The sequence below is a fragment of the Artemia sp. Qi Xiang Cuo genome, chromosome 12, assembly GCF_049724085.1.
Source record: "Artemia sp. Qi Xiang Cuo chromosome 12, ASM4972408v1, whole genome shotgun sequence".
Taxonomy (NCBI): domain Eukaryota; kingdom Metazoa; phylum Arthropoda; class Branchiopoda; order Anostraca; family Artemiidae; genus Artemia; species Artemia sp. Qi Xiang Cuo.
In genome coordinates this window covers 25,104,708-25,122,683 of record NC_142805.1, presented here as the reverse complement: position 1 = coordinate 25,122,683, position 17,976 = coordinate 25,104,708, and the positions used below count along the sequence as shown (strand labels likewise).

Here is a 17,976-nt window from a genome sequence, read left to right as displayed (position 1 = left end):
CATTAAGGTTTAAAAAAAAACTGAAAAGCATTAATTTAAATTTATACATTGACTGATCAACACCAAAAGTAAGCTGCTCCACTTATCTTGGTGTTCTACCTGTCAGTGGTGGCAGTTTTATTTCAACTTCTGTCTGTAAGAAAATATCCATGACATCAGTTAGTGCAAAGTCTCTTGCTCCAGTCTCCCTCCCAAAGTGTTCCTTAAGTTCTTCAGTTGCTACTTTTTTCAAGTGTATTGTGGTCTGAACATGTGTTTATATAGACCTCACTCCAGGTGGTTAAAGAAAGCTCCTACACTGTGATGGTTGAAAGCAGTTGTCTGTCATAGGCTTGTACTTTCTGGCGTTTTTACTGATAGAGTTTTAAGGCAATCCATAAAACCATGGTGCCAATCTTTACCTGTAATTCCTCCACTGTCTCCACTGCCCTTGCAGTTCTGCTATCTGGTACTTTTATACTCTTATTAATGGCATAAGTGTATGCAAATTTACACGCTTCTATGGGAATACAGTCAAAAGCATATCAGCTATCGTTTTCGAGTAAGTTTTTAGTCCTTTCTCTTGTTCCTCTGTAAATATTTATCATGTGTTATAACAGGGTGTAAGGAAACTTAGGTCCAGACTTTTTAGAGGGATATTCAGCTTCTCAACTTTTTTTATGTAGTCTTGCAGCTTTCCTCTAGGGAGAGCCATGGCACTTCTAGAGAATCCAACTGACTTCTTGTAGAATAAGACAGAAAAAATTGCTGTTTTATTTTCTTCTGGATCACAGTCACCTTTCTTTCTTTTCTCTTCTATTTTACTTTTAAGCATTTAATCTTGAATGAAATTTGACAGGAAAAAATGGAACTTCAGTTCACCTACTGTTCTGACAGGATTAAACAACACCAGAATTAACACAGTTTTGGTTTTTAAGCTTGCCTTCAACCTTTAAATATGCTGTTTACACAGCCTTTACAAGTATAGCCTACTTTTGGACACCTTGGTATGGCATTTGGAATTTACTCCAGGTATTGTGGCCAAACATGGGAGTTTGCTATCCCTCAGGATGAAAAAATACTAACAGCAAACTGGTGAAGATGGCATGTCTCAGAAGCTGCCAAAAACAGGCAAATAATAAGAGAATACAATGTGAGTTTACAACGCGAGTTTTCTAGTATTTGTAATTAGGTGTAGGCTTTCAGACAAAATTGAAAAAAATTCCAGAGTTAATCACCTTAAAGACTGATCCAATCTGATATTTTTGGTAAAAGTATTAATTAAAGTCAGACATTTTAAAAACATACACTGCCATCTCTCAGAGCTTTTATAATCCACCAGAAGCCCCATAGGTTCTTATATTGAAACTGTTTGCTTTGGCTTAACGTGGGCCAGTCTCCCTTATACCAATTTTGATATTTAATTTTGCCCAACTGTAAACTTTTGAATTGAATTCTTAGAAGAAGCTGCTATCTAACCATAATGTGATTTGTGTCAAATCGCTTTTGCGGTGTTTATGTTTTCTGGAAATTGGAAGTTGGATAGTGGGTCTCTTATATTATACTGTTGCAGGAAAAATAGAACATGGAAAATGTTAAAGGCCAAGTTTTAGCAAAATATAGAATTACTAGTTTTTAAAGACCTATATTCAAAGGACCTTGGGAAGTATTAGTAAGACCCCTCCCCCCTCCATCATAGAAGCGGCTGCCCCCCTCTGCACAAGATGCTGCCTATGCCCATGGGTATATACTCTGTTAATATAAAGGTTCTAAGAAATTCATGAACTTAGAAAAACTGAAAAAAACAAGGAAAGAATTGGAGATAAAGGTTCTCCTGCTGTAAAATGTATTAGCTACGATTATTTCACATATTATGAAGTAAGAATTGTTTTCTTAACATGTCTCCTTATGTGGTGGACTGTTAATACATCTATACCATGTCTGTTATGCAAAAACATAAGCTGTATGAATGATATGGGTTTTATATTAGGGCTGTTTTTTCACTCATGAATGTGCTAGGATCTTACATCTTTTGTCAGAAAATGCTTAAAAGCGAAATCTTTGAACTAAGGTCTTACATCTTTTGTTGTTATTATGTAAACATCTTTCATCGTTCTGCTCTCATCATTGGTCTGAGAACAATGATGAGTATATCATTAAAGTTCTTTCGCCATTGTTCTATATGGCAGAAAAATGGTGTTCTTCACACTTTTTGCTAACATCAGTGAGCTGTAAGATCTTAGAACAAAGAGGAGTTAAAAAACAATAATCTTTGCAGAAAGAGAGAGCCCTATTGCTTTTAATGTCACAATTGCATTAAACAAGCAGAATTGAAATGACAAGCAATTGGTTTATGAAGCTAAGGTCTAGATTATGTCAATAGTAATTTGTAATTTGTAGGTCTGCTAATACTGGTAAATTTTTAGTGGTTGATCTCTTCTGTAGGGAAAACTTGGTAAATTTTTAGTCATTGGCCCTTTCCAAAGAAAACATGCTATACATGTCAAAATAGTAGGCCTACCATTAGATTCCTTATTTTACCAAATATTATGGTCACTTTCTGACAATGTACCCCCCCCCCCCCTGGTGGTACCAGATAAAGCTGTTGGAATATCTGAACATTAAAAGAAGACATTAAAATAACAAAATTCTTACTTTACAATATGCAGAATATTTGGGTAAATTTGAAGTTTACAACATGATTAAACTAGATTGTGAGGAAATACATCACTTGATACCTTTTCTTATGCTCTTTCATAGCTCAATAATTGTTCTGGGGAATTTTCATTTTGAGCCCCTAATAGGGCCCCAAAAGGTAAAATAGTCCATATTTACCAAAAGTTTAAAAACATATATCTAAAAAAAACTGCCTAGTGAGAAAAAATTGACATTTGCAGCTGATTCAGGAATGGTAATTATTATTTTCCTTAGTCTTGATATTAAAATGTTATTAACTTAAAAAAGAAATCCTACAAAATAATTTTTTCAAAGAAAAGTAAAGAGTTCCATTGAACCGAAAATGAATAGAAACAAAGTCAAATAATCTCTCAACAATATAATTACCACAAATCACCATCAATGAATAAATAAAACCCAAAACAAACCAAAATTACATTAATAACAGAGTCAAACTAAAAAAGCCGAAATTAACATGAGTAGGGCTGATAACCCCCCTGCCTTCTCAAGAGGATCAGAGCATAATTTGCACTTTAATGAAAAAAAAACAATGGCCATGGATTGTCAGTTTAATATACATATACTGATATTTATTCCTTAATTTGAAGTCTTAATTATTTCTGATTTAATAAAGTTGAGAAAGTGGAAACATTTCAAAAGGCTCAAAATTATCTGGAACACCAATATTTATTCCTGTTTTTTGAAAAAATCTAATATGTTAACCAATTGATGTAGATGGTTGTATTTGTTGGTAGTTCTGGTTGTACTAATTGTAGGTTGTGTCTTTATATATTATATTTATTTTGGATGTACTCCTCAGTGTATCCTAAGGGAAAATAAAAGTATTATTATTATTTAAAATGTTTTTGTTTCAATAAAGTGCAAATTATATTAGGTCTTGAGAAGGCAAAGGGGTTGTCAGCCCTATTTATGCTAATTTCTGCTCTTTTTGAGTTTGACTTTGTTATTTACTGTAATTTCTGTGTGTTTTGTAATTTCTGTATTTTTGTCAACTCATTAAGTTTTACATTACCCATCAAAAGTTACAAGCCAAAAAAAAAATTGCCCTATTTTTGAAAAAGGGGGAAACATTCCCAAAACATCAAGTAATCTTAATGAAAATCACACCATCAGATTCAGCATATCAGAGAAACCTACTATAGAGATTTCAAGCTCCCATATACAGAAATGTGTAATTTAGTATTTTATGCCAGAAGCAAGGTCAGAAATGCTTGTTTATTTTTTTCCAGGGGTGATCATATCAAACCAGTGATCCTAGAAGATAAGAGAGGCTCATTAGATTGGAAATCAAAACTTCTACTCCCCTTTTTAAGTGACCTAACATATTGGAGGGTAGCTAGCTCCCCTCCCATGCCCCCTTTTTCCCAAAATAATCCAATCAAAATTTTGAGATAGTGTTTTCTAAAAATATAATAACTATGTCTTTGAGGATGACTTGACCCCCCACAGCTCCTGGAGGAAGGGCAGCAAGCTATGAACTTTGGCCATTATTTACAAATAGTATTGACTATATGGAAATATAGAGATATTTTTCACAGTGATGGGGGGTGGGTATGGGGGAGGATATTTCCAGGGGGTAATTTTTTGTGAGGGAAGGAAGTTTTCTATGGAAGGGGAGCTGGAATTCCCAGTATTATTTAAAAAACAATCAGAAATTAAATATAAAAATAATCAACTGAAAGTAAGGAAAAACATTAACACTTAAAACAAGCAGAAATTATTACATATATGAGGGAGGGGGTTGTTCCCTCTTCAATACCTTGTTCTTTGCACTAAAGTTTGAGTTCTTGTTCCAATTATTTAAGAATGGCTCCCAAAACACAAGGGCCATTTAATTAGAATAAGCTTTTTTTTAAGATCTAAAAAAGCTTTAGCACAAAGAGCAAGATATAGAGGAGGAGACAACCCCCCCCCCCTCATGTACGTAATAATTTCTGTTTTTTTTTTTTGCTGCTCTTTACTTTCAGTTGAAAAAAAAAACTTTTTTAATACTAATTAGATCCAACTTTGCTAGGCTATCAGCCCTTTTATACAATCAATATCTACATGAGCAGATAACCCTGTAAATTTAATATTGTAACCTGAGGATTGTAAATCTGGTTGGCAGTTGAGAAACACGTGAATGAGAGTAAACACAGAAGCATTGACAAAGTAAAAACCATTGCATTTCCCATGTGCTGTTTATTTATTTTCTTGTTTTTTTTGTTTTTTTTCTTGGCCACTTTGTATAGAAGAACAGATGTTTTTAGGAAATTGAGAGGAGACTCATCCAACTAAAAATTGAAAGTTGTAGTTCACTTTTTAAAGTCAAAACTAATTGAAGGACCACAAGCACCCCTCCCATATCCTTTTTGCCACAGGCACATCTGTAACCTCCCATGTTGTCAGATTAAAATCCCAGGATGAGCATTTCACTAATTATGGGATTGGAAGATTTGAAGAGTTTGTCTTCAGGTGACATGACCCGTGTAGCCCCAAGGGGAGGGTCCAAAATCATTTAATTGATCCATTTTTCACAGATATATTTTTGTAGAAAAGGGGGGCATGTTGTACCTTGTTAAAACTACAGCCTTGCAAATAATCTAAATTTGAATGAATTTAAATTTAACTTGAGGCTATGGCCCTCAGTCATTTCTTCCTCCTGACCATCAACTTTTGGCAAAAAAAAAGTCATATTACTCAGTGTTTTAACCAGAGTCCTACAACAACTCTCTAGGCTATCTCAGAACAAAGAGAGCTAAGTCTAAACTGAAGACTGATTAGCAAAACAAGAAGCTTAGCTCTAACTTGGTGAGAGCTTTTTTTGTCTTAGACCAGGGCACTTCGTATCAAAGGAGTTGTCATAGAAACTTCAAAAAGGGCTCATTTAATCGGAAATTGAAATGGCTAGTGCCCTTTTTAATAGTCGAAAGTGATTTGAGGGCAACTAACCCCCCCCTCCCACGCCCACCCTTTCCCTAAACACATCCAATCAAAATTTGAGATAGCCATTTTGTTCAACATAGTTGAAAGGTCCGAAAAACATGTCTTTGAGGATGACAAATCCACTCCTCCGGCACTCAGGGCAATTGTTGTATGTTATGCCCTGGGGGCATATAAGGTTTTTATGCAAAGCATTGTTGTAGAAACCTCAAAAAGGATGACAACCCCCCCCCCCCACAGCCTTCAGGGCAAAGGTTGTAAGTTATGTTCTGGGGGCATATAAGGTTTTTTATTGAAAGTGTTGTTGTAGAAACTTCAAAAAGGTCTCATTCAATTAGAATTTGAGACAGCTAGTTGCCCTGTTGATAGTTGAAAGTAATCGGAGGGCGAATCCCCCCCCCCCCAAACCCTTCATTTCTCAAAACACTTCCCATCAAAATTTTTATATAGCCATTTTGTTCAATGTAGTTTAAAAGTCTGAAAATCATGTCTTTGAATATGACAACCCCCCACAGCCCTCAGGACAAGGGTTGTAAGTTATTCCCTTGGGGCTTATAATGTGTTTATAGAAAGCCTTGTCATAGGAACTTCAAAGAGGGCTCATTGAGAAGTATGGTAGGCATTGATGACCTTATCCATGTCAAAATCCAAAACCCAATTATCATCACTATCATTTTCAATTTGTTTGGGTTGTTTTGTGTGGTGCTTTTGTTATATTTCCATAAAGTTTATCAGTGTATTAGTATTTTTTTTTACTATTTTTTAATATTGCCTGGCTGCTAAAAAGATTTGTGTTGATGTGCCAAAAGTCGACCAGTTATCTAGGTTTACCCCTAGAACTGTGTGTGTTGACTTCCTTTAATCCATTAACAGACGAGTTTTCAAGCAGACACTCTTTTGGGAGACCATTGCAAATAAAGATGTCTTACAAAGCATGTTCTTCAAGCAGTCTGTGTCAGGGGTCTCCTTTTATAGGCATTCCAACTTTACTGTGTTAAACGTTGCTTACTATTATACTTTTTATTTCAGTCTACTCATAAAAATTATCAGGAAAAGCTGCAGGAGTTGTCAAAATTCCAAAGTGACTGTATTTCTCAGATCAGGCATCAGCGTTACCGTCTGAGTTTGATAGCCAAGGCATTAAAGAGGTTTGTCTTAGCTTGTTATTATAGCCTTACCCATGCTCAGCATCACCAAGGTGGTGTGGAGCATGGGTCAGTTGGCTTTGCACAAATGTATCCATAGCGTAAATCTGTTGCTTTATCAAAAAAATAAAGAGAGATAAACTTCTGTCCTGTAAATCCGTGTTTTTTTAATTGTGCTTTATTTCTATTGATTTATATTTGTGGTGTAATTTCGCAAATCAACCATATTCCTGATTTCTGGCAACAACAAAATTCCACCTTTTAAACAGGGTTAATCAAAGCTCTGGGTTAACTACAAGAAAATGTAATTTTGTAGCGTCAAATAACTCTGTCTTTTTAAGACATGATTTTTCTTTTCTTTAGAAAGACCAAGTTAGTTAAAAGAACAACAATTTTCGAGTCGCAACAGTTTTATCAGTAAACTCTCTGCTTCAGTGTGGTTTTACTTTGTATGAATTCTTATTCTATATTCACTTTGATTCCATATGTGCTTCACGTTTTTTATTTCCTGCCGTCAAAGCTATGCTTAAATTTCGTGGTGGTTCTCTGCCCCAGAACTCCACAAAATGAACAGTAGGAATGGGACCATAAGAGGCTCCTTTGAAAAGAAAATTTGAGTCCTAGTACCCTTCTTATGGTTATGTTCCCTCTGAAAAATGCAATTTTGCCATAAGCCTACTGCTGTATCTATCACTGAAAGAAAAAGGTAATTATATGAACGGGTTCATTAGTTTTAAATCTATCCAATCAGCTAGCCAAAATTACGGTATTACCTTCAGTTTTTTTAGGGAAGAATCTAAATTTGCTTGAAAATAATAAATTGCTCCCTTTTTTTCACAATTTTCAATCCATTTTTACATCTAAAAAATGCAAAGCAGACTTCAAAAGTATAACTGGGTACATTGATAAAGTTGAATCATAGCTGGTGAATAATAACAAAATTGTCGTCCTACATTGAAACATTAAAACGGCAGGACTGCAAAAAAGAACATAGCTCTTTCAAAAAGAACTAGAGCTCTTTCAGAAAAATGTGAGGAGAAAGTGCAATTTAACTGTAACCTCCCTTGATATTGCGGAATTTATTTACATTAAGCAATCAAGAGTTGGTGTTGGAAGGGGATATCGCGTACTAAGGAAGATTCAACTCTTCAGCTTAACTTCAAAAAGAGGGTATGATAGGGGATATCCCCCTCCGGGGTCTAATTTGGCCAAAGATCTCTACCTTCTTGGAAAAGGAGAAAATTATATCAAAAATTCGTTTTAGGATTTCAGAACACCCACACGCCTTATAATATTTCTTTGCGGGGAGAATTTTGTTTCATTTTCAAAGTGTGGCAATAAAAATGCAGGAAAAACGAAAAAGAAACTTTAAAAAAATAAATGTTGGATGCTATAAAAGTGAAAATTAGTTTTGAACCTAAAATGTTGTTTCATTAGAAAAAAAAATAATATTTTCAATTTACAACTACCTAGTAATTAGGGTTGGTATTTTATCTCCATTTTTGTCTAATTTGATGTAGGAAACATAGTAAAACATTGCATATGTCACAATAAGATGACAGTTTTCCAAAGATTGTCATTGTGGCCAACCGTCTTGGGCAAAAAAAAAGCAGATCGTCCCTGGTTTGGGTGGGAGGAGGTCATAAGGGGAGACTTATTGGAAACGGGAACTTCTTAAGAGGGTGTAAAGAGGAAGGTTTTGAATAGATTGGGAGGGAGGGGCAGAGTGCGTAGCTGTGTTAGCCCCAGGCGGCTTGGTGCTGCAGTGAGCTACTATTGTTATTAGTAGTAGTAGGCCTTGATCAAGCACTTATCATAGGCAGTGCAATAGCGCTGCCTAAGTAAAGAGCGATGTGGGCACAATGTTTTTTTTTCTTTGGTTTTAGACCAGGGCACTTCATACTGAAGGAGTTGTTGTAGAAACTTTGAAAAGGGGTCATTTGATTGGAAATTGAAAGGGCTAGTTCCCTTTTTAATGGTCGAAAGTATTTGGAGGGCAACTACCCCCCCCCCCCCATGCCCACCATTTCCCTAAACAAATCCAATAAAAACTTTGAGATAGCCATTTGGTTCAACATAGCTGAAAGGTTCAGAAATTATGTCTTTGAGGATGACAATACCCCCCCCCCCCCTACAGCACTCAGGACAAGGGTTGAAAGTTATGCCATGGGGGCATATAAGGTATATATAGAAAGGGTGATCATAAGAGGGGGCTCATTGGATTGGTAATCAGAAGTTTAGTGCCCTTTTTAAGATTCAGAGTGATCGGAGAGTGGATCTCCCCACACCTCGTATTTTCCCGAAAATGCATCTGATAGCAATTTTGAGATGGCCATTTGTTGTCGTAGAAACTTCGAAAAAAGCTCATTCGACGGGAAATTGAAACGGCTAGGGCCATTTTTAATAGTCGAAAGTGATAGGAGGACAATTAATCTCCCTCCCCACGCGCGCTATTTCCCAAAACACATCCAATCAAAATTTTGAGATGACATTTTGTTCAACGTAGTTAAAGGTATGGAAATTATGTCTTTGAGAATTACAACCCCCACCCCACAGCCCTCAGAGCAAAGGTTTAAGTTATGCCCCAAGAGCCTATAAGGTTTTTATCGAAAGGGTGGTCGTAAAAACTCCGGAATTGGCTCATTTGATTAGAAATCAGATGCTCTATTGCCCTTTTTATGAGTCAAAGTGATCGGAAGGCAGCCGACCCCCCCCCCCCCCTTGCACGTCTTTTTTTGCGCAAATGCATCCGATATAAATTTTGAGATAGTTATTTGTTCAAAAATAGTCCAAAGATAATATAATAAAGCCTTTGGGGTTAACAGAATCCCCCAGAGTCTGGGGGTAAGGGTTCGAAGTTATGCCCCAGGAGCATTTAAGGTTTTTTTGAAAGGGGTGGTCGTTTGAACTTTAGAAGAGGCTCATTTGATAGGAAATGTTTAGTTCTAGTTCCCTTTTAACAGTCAAACATTATGGAGAGCAACTAGCCCCCCCCCCCACTCCCTGACGTACTCTTTTCCCGAAACGCATTCAGTCTAAATTGTGAGATAGCCATTTTGTTACCAATATTCCATTTTGTTACATTGTGTATATAATACACAATGTACTATTATTTTTATTATTATTATTTTTTTTTTTTTTTTTGGTTTTAGACCAGGGCACTTAGTTTCGAAGGAGTTGTCGTATAAACTTCAAAAAGGGCTCATTCGATTGGAAATAGAAAGGGCTAGTGCCCTTTTTAATAGTTGAAAGGGATATGAGGTTTACTAACACCCCTCCCACGCCAACCATTTTCCTAAACACATCCAATCAAAATTTTCAGATAGCCATTTTGTTCAACGTAGTTCAAAGGTCCGGAAATTATGGTTTTGAGGATGACAACCCACCCCCCCAACCATCAGGGCAAGGGTTGTAAGTTCTTCCCTGGGGGCATATAAGGTTTATATATAAAGGGTGATCGTATAAACTTCGGAGGGGGCTCATTGGAATGATAATCAGAAGTTCTAGTACTCTTTTTAAGATTCAGAGGGATTGGAGGGTGGATACCCCCCCCCCCCATCCTACCTCGTATGTTGCCGAAATGCAACTTATAGATATTTTTAGATGACCATTTGGTGTCGTAGAAACTTCGAAAAAGGCTCATTTGATTGGAAATTGAAGGGGCTAGTACCCTTTTTAATAGTCAAAAGTGATTGGAGGATAACTAACCCCCTCACACGCCCACCATTTCCCCAAACACATCCAATCAAAATTTTGAGATATACATTTTGTTCAGCGTAGTTAAAAGGTCTGGAAATTATGTCTTTGAGGATGACAAAAGCCCCGCCATCCTCGGGGCAAGACTTGTAAATTATGCCCTGGGGGATATAAGGTTTTTTATAGAAACGGTGGTCTTATAAACTTCGGAGGGACTCCCTGGATTGGTAATCAGATGTTATAGTACCCTTTTTAAGATTCAAAGTGATTGGAGGGCGGATCATAATTGTCATCATATCATAATAGTCATGATTTTAAGATAATCATTTTGTTCAGCATAGTTGAAAGGTCTGGAAAATATATCTTTGAGGATGACCCCCCCCCTAGAGCCCTTAGCGCAAGGGTTATAAGTTATGCCCCAAAGCTATATAAGGTTTTTATGGAAAGAGTGAGTAGTGATAGTGTATAAGGCGCGGGACGAACATGGGTTACCATGGGTAATCACCTATTGATCCGACAAGTGATTGTAAAAAGCGACCAATCCCTTTATATTATAGACCTATAAAGTGATCAAACACGTTTTGGAACTATGGTTGAGATAGTGTAATGCAATCGGAAAGGATATAGCATTTGCGAATTGGACTGTATGAACGATATTAATTTTTGATTCACTAATAGGGATATAAATGATCCTAATTAGTGATTGGATTGTATGAAGGTGGTAAAAAAAGGGTTAAACTGATTAGCAGTTAAGGTAACCCCAAGGGGGTTGTTAACTCATAGCTTATTTATTATAAATTTGGAATACCATCAATCTATGGAAATGGTTAACGATGATAAAATGGTCTTGTGAGTTGACCTACCTTTACTTCCCCGATGTGTTCTGTATAATACACAAGTACCGTTTGAACAGTGTTGTCAATTCAAAATAGGGTCTAACGTTATAGTATACTAAAAAGTTGATACTAATAGAGATGTAGATGTCAAGAAAAGAATTTTAATAAAGAAATTCAGAACAGCCCTTAGAAATCCTTGCAAATCAAGTAGTGAGGTGATTATAGGTTTGAAGCATCATGGATCATAAGCACCAATGACCCTAACCACCAAGGACCTCAACCTCCAAAGGTCCCATACCTCCAACCTCCAAGGGGACCCTCACCCAAACTTTTTTTTACGTATTTTAAAATGACATGAAATATGCTTATGGCTATAACAATTGTACTCTATGCTTGCTCAGAGACACGATGCGGCTTTCCCACTGGTACTTTATGGCGGGTTATGGACACTACCTAGTTTATTGCATGTACTAAATCAGTATTTTCTACGCAGTGGAACGATAAACACATAAGTCATATCTTTAAAATAATGAAGATGGAGCATTTTAAGAAAGTGTGTTCACATGATAGTGTCATTGTAGCATTGAAGGCTGACAAGGAGAAGTGTTTAAACTATGAAATAAGTACAAGTGGTAGCACTATCGGAAACGTATGCGTTTATTGTCATGACAGTAAGGAATTAAATTTCATTGGAGTACCGAAAAAATTCAAGTCTCATGTTGGTGGATATGCGAGATTGAGATCACCAGAGATGATTGCACTCAAAGAGGATGCCAACATAAAAATAATCGTTGATGATAGAGGACAACTCCTTGCTACTGTTGTAGGTAACACATTACCTACTGATACATCCTATCGTCAGCTGTCGGGTATTAGCATTCAACGGAAGGTCAAGAGAAGAAAGGCCTACTCTTCTACTAATATCATAAACCATATATTGTCTACGTGCCGAAACTGTTACCTATGTAAAAATAATGTTGTAATCGACAGTGAAATTGCCGGAAAAATAAAAAGGGCATTGGTAGAAAATATCACTATGGAATATAAAGATGAATCGATGAAAAACAAAGTGCCAGCAAACGTTACTACCATTGATCAAACAGACAATGAACCAAATAATACCAAAGACGAAACGCATATTGAACATGTCGGTGACACACCAGTAAAAATTGTGTATGACTCAAAATAGAATAATGATTATTCTACTGATTACGAGCTAAGAGAAGACAATAGCTATAATATCAAGAGGGAACGTGGTCAATTATTTTATGGACCAGATTCAAAATGTCCAAAGTTGATTATTGATATTAATAATGTATATATTTTTGTATTAATATTCTGCATAGCATTATTTCATTAAAAATATATTATGCATTACATTGTTATGTGTTCATTATTTTTAGAGTATGCTAGTATACCAAACGTTTAGAATGTCTATTAAAACATCGGAGATGTAAGAAAAGGAATTTGCATACATCTATTGTCAGACACATGGGGTAACATTGACAAAATCTTGGTATCAGAATGAAAAAATTATTTATCAACATCCGTTGTTGGATATGTCATTATGAAAAAATTGTAAATAAGAAAAAAACCCTTTCTTGAAGTCTCCTCCTGGATACACAATGCAGAAATTTCATTAAGGAAATTGTGAAATTTTTTTTTAAGTAAGTAACAAACTCTTTCTTGAAGTCACCTCTTGGATACACAATGCAGAAAGTTCATGTAAGAAATTATGAAAAAATTGTAAGTAAGTAGCAAATTCTTTCTTGAATTCACCTCCTGGATAAATAAAAAAGTCATTTCATTCAAGAAATTATGACAAAATTCTAAGTAAGTAACAAACTCTTTGTTGTTTTCACCTCTTGGATACACGATGCAGAAATTTCTTTCAAGAAATTATGAAAAAATTGTAATTAAGTTACAAACTCTTTCTTGAATTCACCTTTTAAATACACAATACAGATATCTTATTCAAGAAATTATGAAAAAATCACAAGTAAGTAGCAAATTCTTTCTTGAATTCGTCTCCTGGATAAACAAAAAAGATATTTCATTCAATAAATTATGAAAAAATTGTAAGTAAGTAACAAACTCTTTCTTGAAGTCACCTCTTGGATACACAATGCAGAAACTTCATTTAGGAAATTATAAAAAAATTGTAAGTAAGTAAGTAACAAATTCTTTCTTGAATTTACCTCCTGGATAAACATAAAGACATTTCATTCAAGAATTTAGGACAAAACTCTAAGCAAGTAATAAACTCTTTCTTGAATTTGCCCTTTGGATGGAAAATACAGAACTTTAATTCAGGAAATTATGAAAAAAAATGTAAACAAACTCTTTCTTGAACTCGCTTCCTGGACAGACAATACAGCAATTTCACCCAAGCAATTATAAAAAAAAATTTAAGTAAGTAAACAATTCTTTCTTGAAGTCACCTCTTGGATACACAATGCAGAAACTTCATTTTAGAAATTAGGAAAAAAATGTAAGTAAGTAAGTAACAAACTCTTTCTTGAATTTGCCGTTTGGATGCACAATACAGAACTTTAATTCAGGAAATTATGAAAAAAATTGTAAGTAAGTAACAAACTCTCTTGAAGTCACCTCTTGGATACACAATGCAGAAATTTCATTTAAGAAATTATGAAAAAAATTGTACTTGAATTCGCATCCTGGATAAACAAAAAAGACATTTCTTTCAAGAAATTATGACAAAATTCTAACTAAGCAACAAACTCTTTATTGTTTTCACGTCTTGGATACACGATGTAGAAATTTCATTGAAAAAATTATAATATATTGGAAGTAAGTAACAATCTCTTTCTTGAATTCACCTCTTGGATACACGATAAGGAAAGTTCATTCAAGAAATTGTGAAAAATCGCCAATAGTTTACAAACACTTTATTTGTTTCACCTCTTGGATACACAGTGTAGATATTTCATTCAGGAAATTATGAAAAAATCTCAAATAAGTAACAAACTCTTTTTAGAAGTCGCCTCTTGGATACACAATGCAGAAACTTCATTCAAGAAATTGTGAAAAAATTGTAAGTAAGTAAATAAGTAACAAACTCTTTCTTGAATTCACCGTTTGGATGCACAATACAAAAATTTAATTCAGGAAATTATGAAAAAAAATGTAAGTAAGTAACAAACTCTTTCTTGAATTCGCCCTTTGGATACACAATGCAGAAATTTCATTTGAAAAATTATGAAAAAATTTTAAGTAAGCAGACAAGTCATTCCTGCATTTACTCTCTGTACAGCTGAACAATGCCATTTTTTTAAGGAATTATGAAAAAATTAAAAGTAAATATGAAACTATTTATCGATTTCACGTCTTTGACACACAATACAGGTGCTCAATTCGAAACATTATGAAAGCATTCTAAGAAAGTAACAAACTCTTTCTTGAAATCCCCTCTTGGATACACAATGCGGAAATTTCATTCAAGAAATTATGAAAATATTTGTTAGTAAGTAACAAACTCTTTATTGATTTCAGCTCTTGGATACACAATACAGATACTTCATTCAAGAAAATATGAAAAAATCGCTAGTAAGTAACAAACTCTTTATTGTTTTCACCTCTTGGATACACAATAGAGAAATTTCATTCAATAAATTATGAAGAAATAGTACGTAAGTAAAAAACTATTTTTTGAAGTCACCTCTTGGATACACAATGCAGAAACTTCATTCAAGAAATAATGACAAAATTTTAAGTAAGTAACAAACTCTTTCTTGAATTCGCCTCTTGGATAAACAAAAAGACATTTCATTCAAGAAATTATGACAAAATTTTAAGTAAGTAATAAACTCTTTCTTGAGTTTGCCATTTGGATACACAATACAGAAATTTAATTCAGAAAATTAAAAAAAATTGCAAACAAACTCTTTCTTGAACTCGCTTCCTGGACAGACAATACAGCAATTTCACTCAAGAAATTATGAAAAAATTACAAGTAAGTAACAAACTCTTTCTTGAATTCTCCTCCTGGATACACAATACAGATATTTCATTCAAGAAATTATAAAAAAATTGTAAGTAAACAACAAACTGTTTCTTCAATTCACCTCTTGGATATACAATATGTAAATTTTATTCAATAAATTATGAAAAAATTACTAGTACGTAACAAACTCTTTCTTGAATTCTCCTCCTGGATACACAATACAGACATTTAATTCAAGAAAAAAAATGGTAAGTTAGTAACAAACTCTTTCTTGAATTCACCTCCTGAGTTCACAATGCGGAAATTTCGTTCAAGAAATTAGGAAAGAATTGTAAGTAAGTAAGTAACAAAATCTTTCTTGAATTCAACTCATGGATACACAATACAGAAATTTCATTCAAGAAATTATAAAAAAATTGTAAGTAAATAACAAACTCATTGGATACATCAGGTAACACTCATAAGATCCAAGTTCCATTTATTTTGACTTTAGGCATCATTACGTTGAATTTAAGTTAGACCAGTTATAAATAGAATAACACTCACTCAGACACACACTCATAGTGAGAGCGACATCCATAATGTTGGGTTAATTCAGGCTCACTTAGAGTGGGGCCACTCTTAAATTTTTTCCTAATTTCTTAAATGAAGTTTCTGCATTGTGTATCCAAGAGGTGACTTCAAGAAAGAGTTTTTTACTTACTTACAAATTTTGTCATAATTTTTTGAGTGAAATGTCTTTTTATTTATCCAGGAGGCGAATTCAAGAAATAATTTGCTACTTACTTACAAGTTTTTCATAATTTCTTAAATGAAATTTCTGTATTGTGTATCCAAGAGGTGACTTCAAGAAAGAGTTTTTTACTTATTTGCAATTTTTTCATAATGACATATCCATCAACGGATGTTAATACATCATTTATTCATTCTGATACCAAGATTTTGTCAATGTTACCTCATGTGTCTGACAATAGATGTATGCAAATTCCTTTTCTCAAATCTCCGATATTTTAATAGATATTCTAAACGTTTGGTATACTAGCATACTCTAAAAAAATGAACACATAACAATGTAATGCATAATATATTTTCAATGAAATAATGCTATGTAGAATATTAATACATATATATATATACATTATTAATATCAATGAGCAACTTTGGACATTTTGAATCTGTTCCATAAAATAGTTCACCACGTTCTCTCTTGATATTGTAGCTATTGTCTTCTCTTAGCTCGTAATCAGTAGAATAATCATTATTCCATTTTGAGTCATACACAATTTTTACTGGTGTGTCACCGACAGGTTCAATATGCGATTCGTCTTTGGTATTATTTGGTTCATTGACTGTTTGATCACTTACTTACTACCAAGAGGTGACTTCAAGAAAGAGTTTTTTACTTACTTACAAATTTTGTCACAATTTCGTGAAACGTCTTTTTTATTTATCCAGGAGGCGAATTCAAGAAAGAATTTGCTACTTACTTACAATTTTTTCATAATTTCTTAAATGAAATTTCTGCATTGTGTATCCAAGAGGTGACTTCAAGAAAGAGTTTGTTACTTACTTACAATTTTTTTCCATAATTTCCTTAATTAAATTTATGTATTGTGTATCCAAGAGGTGAATTTAAGAAAGAGTTTGTTACTTACTTAGTTACAATTTTTTCATAATGACATATCCAACAACGAATGTTGATTAAGAATGTATTCATTCTGATACCTAGATTTTGTCAATGTTATCCCATATGTCTGACAATGATGTATGCAAATTCCTTTTCTTACATCTCCGATGTTTTAATAGACATTCTAAACGTTTGATATACTAGCATACTATAAAAATAATGAACACATAACAATGTAATGCATAATATATTTTTTAATGAAATAATGCTATGTAGAATATTAATACAAAAATATATTATGATACATTGTTAATATCAATGATCAACTTTGGACATTTTGAATCTGTTCCATAAAATAGTTCACCACGTTCTCTCTTGATATTATAGCTATTGTCTTCTCTTAGCTCGTAATCAGTAGAATAATCATTATTCCATTGTGAGTTATACACATTTTTTACTGGTGTGTCACCGACAGGTTCAATATGCACTTCGTCTTTGGTATTATTTGGTTCATTGACTGTTTGATCAATGGTAGTAACGTTTGCTGGCACTTTGTTTTTCATCGATTCATCTTAATATTCCATAATGATATTTTCTACCAATGCAGTTTTTATTTTCCGCAATTTCACTGTGTTTTACAACATTATTTTTACATAGGTAACAGTTTCGGCACGTAGACAAGATATGGTTTATGATATTAGTAGAAGAGTAGGCCTTTCTTCTCTTGACCTTCCGTTGAATGCTAATACCCGACAGCTGACGATAGGATGTATCAGTAGGTAATGTGTTACCTACAACAGTAGCAAGGAGTTGTCCTCTATCATCAACGATTATTTTTATGTTGGCATCCTCTTTGAGTGCAATCATCTCTGGTGATCTCAATCTCGCATATCCACCAACATGAGACTTGAATTTTTTCGGTACTCCAATGAAATTTAATTCCTTACTGTCATGAAAATAAACGCATACGTTTCCGATAGTGCTACCTCTTGTACTTAATTCATAGTTTAAATGCTTCTCCTTGTCAGCATTCAATGCTACAATGACACTATCATGTGAACACACTTTATTAAAATACTCCATCTTCACTTTTTTAAAGATATGACTTAT

At 34.2% G+C, this 17,976-nt stretch overlaps 1 protein-coding gene across 1 annotated transcript in view; it reads left to right on the top strand.

Annotated features, from left to right (window-relative positions):
- LOC148945912 (transmembrane protein 120 homolog) overlaps positions 1 to 17,976 on the top strand; it is a 545,739-nt gene that overhangs the window by 3,236 nt on the left and 524,527 nt on the right. The window contains exon 2 of the mRNA XM_089097776.1: positions 6,628 to 6,746. Coding sequence (XP_088953902.1) covers positions 6,628 to 6,746 — 119 coding nt within the window. The remainder of the gene's footprint in view (positions 1 to 6,627; positions 6,747 to 17,976) is intronic.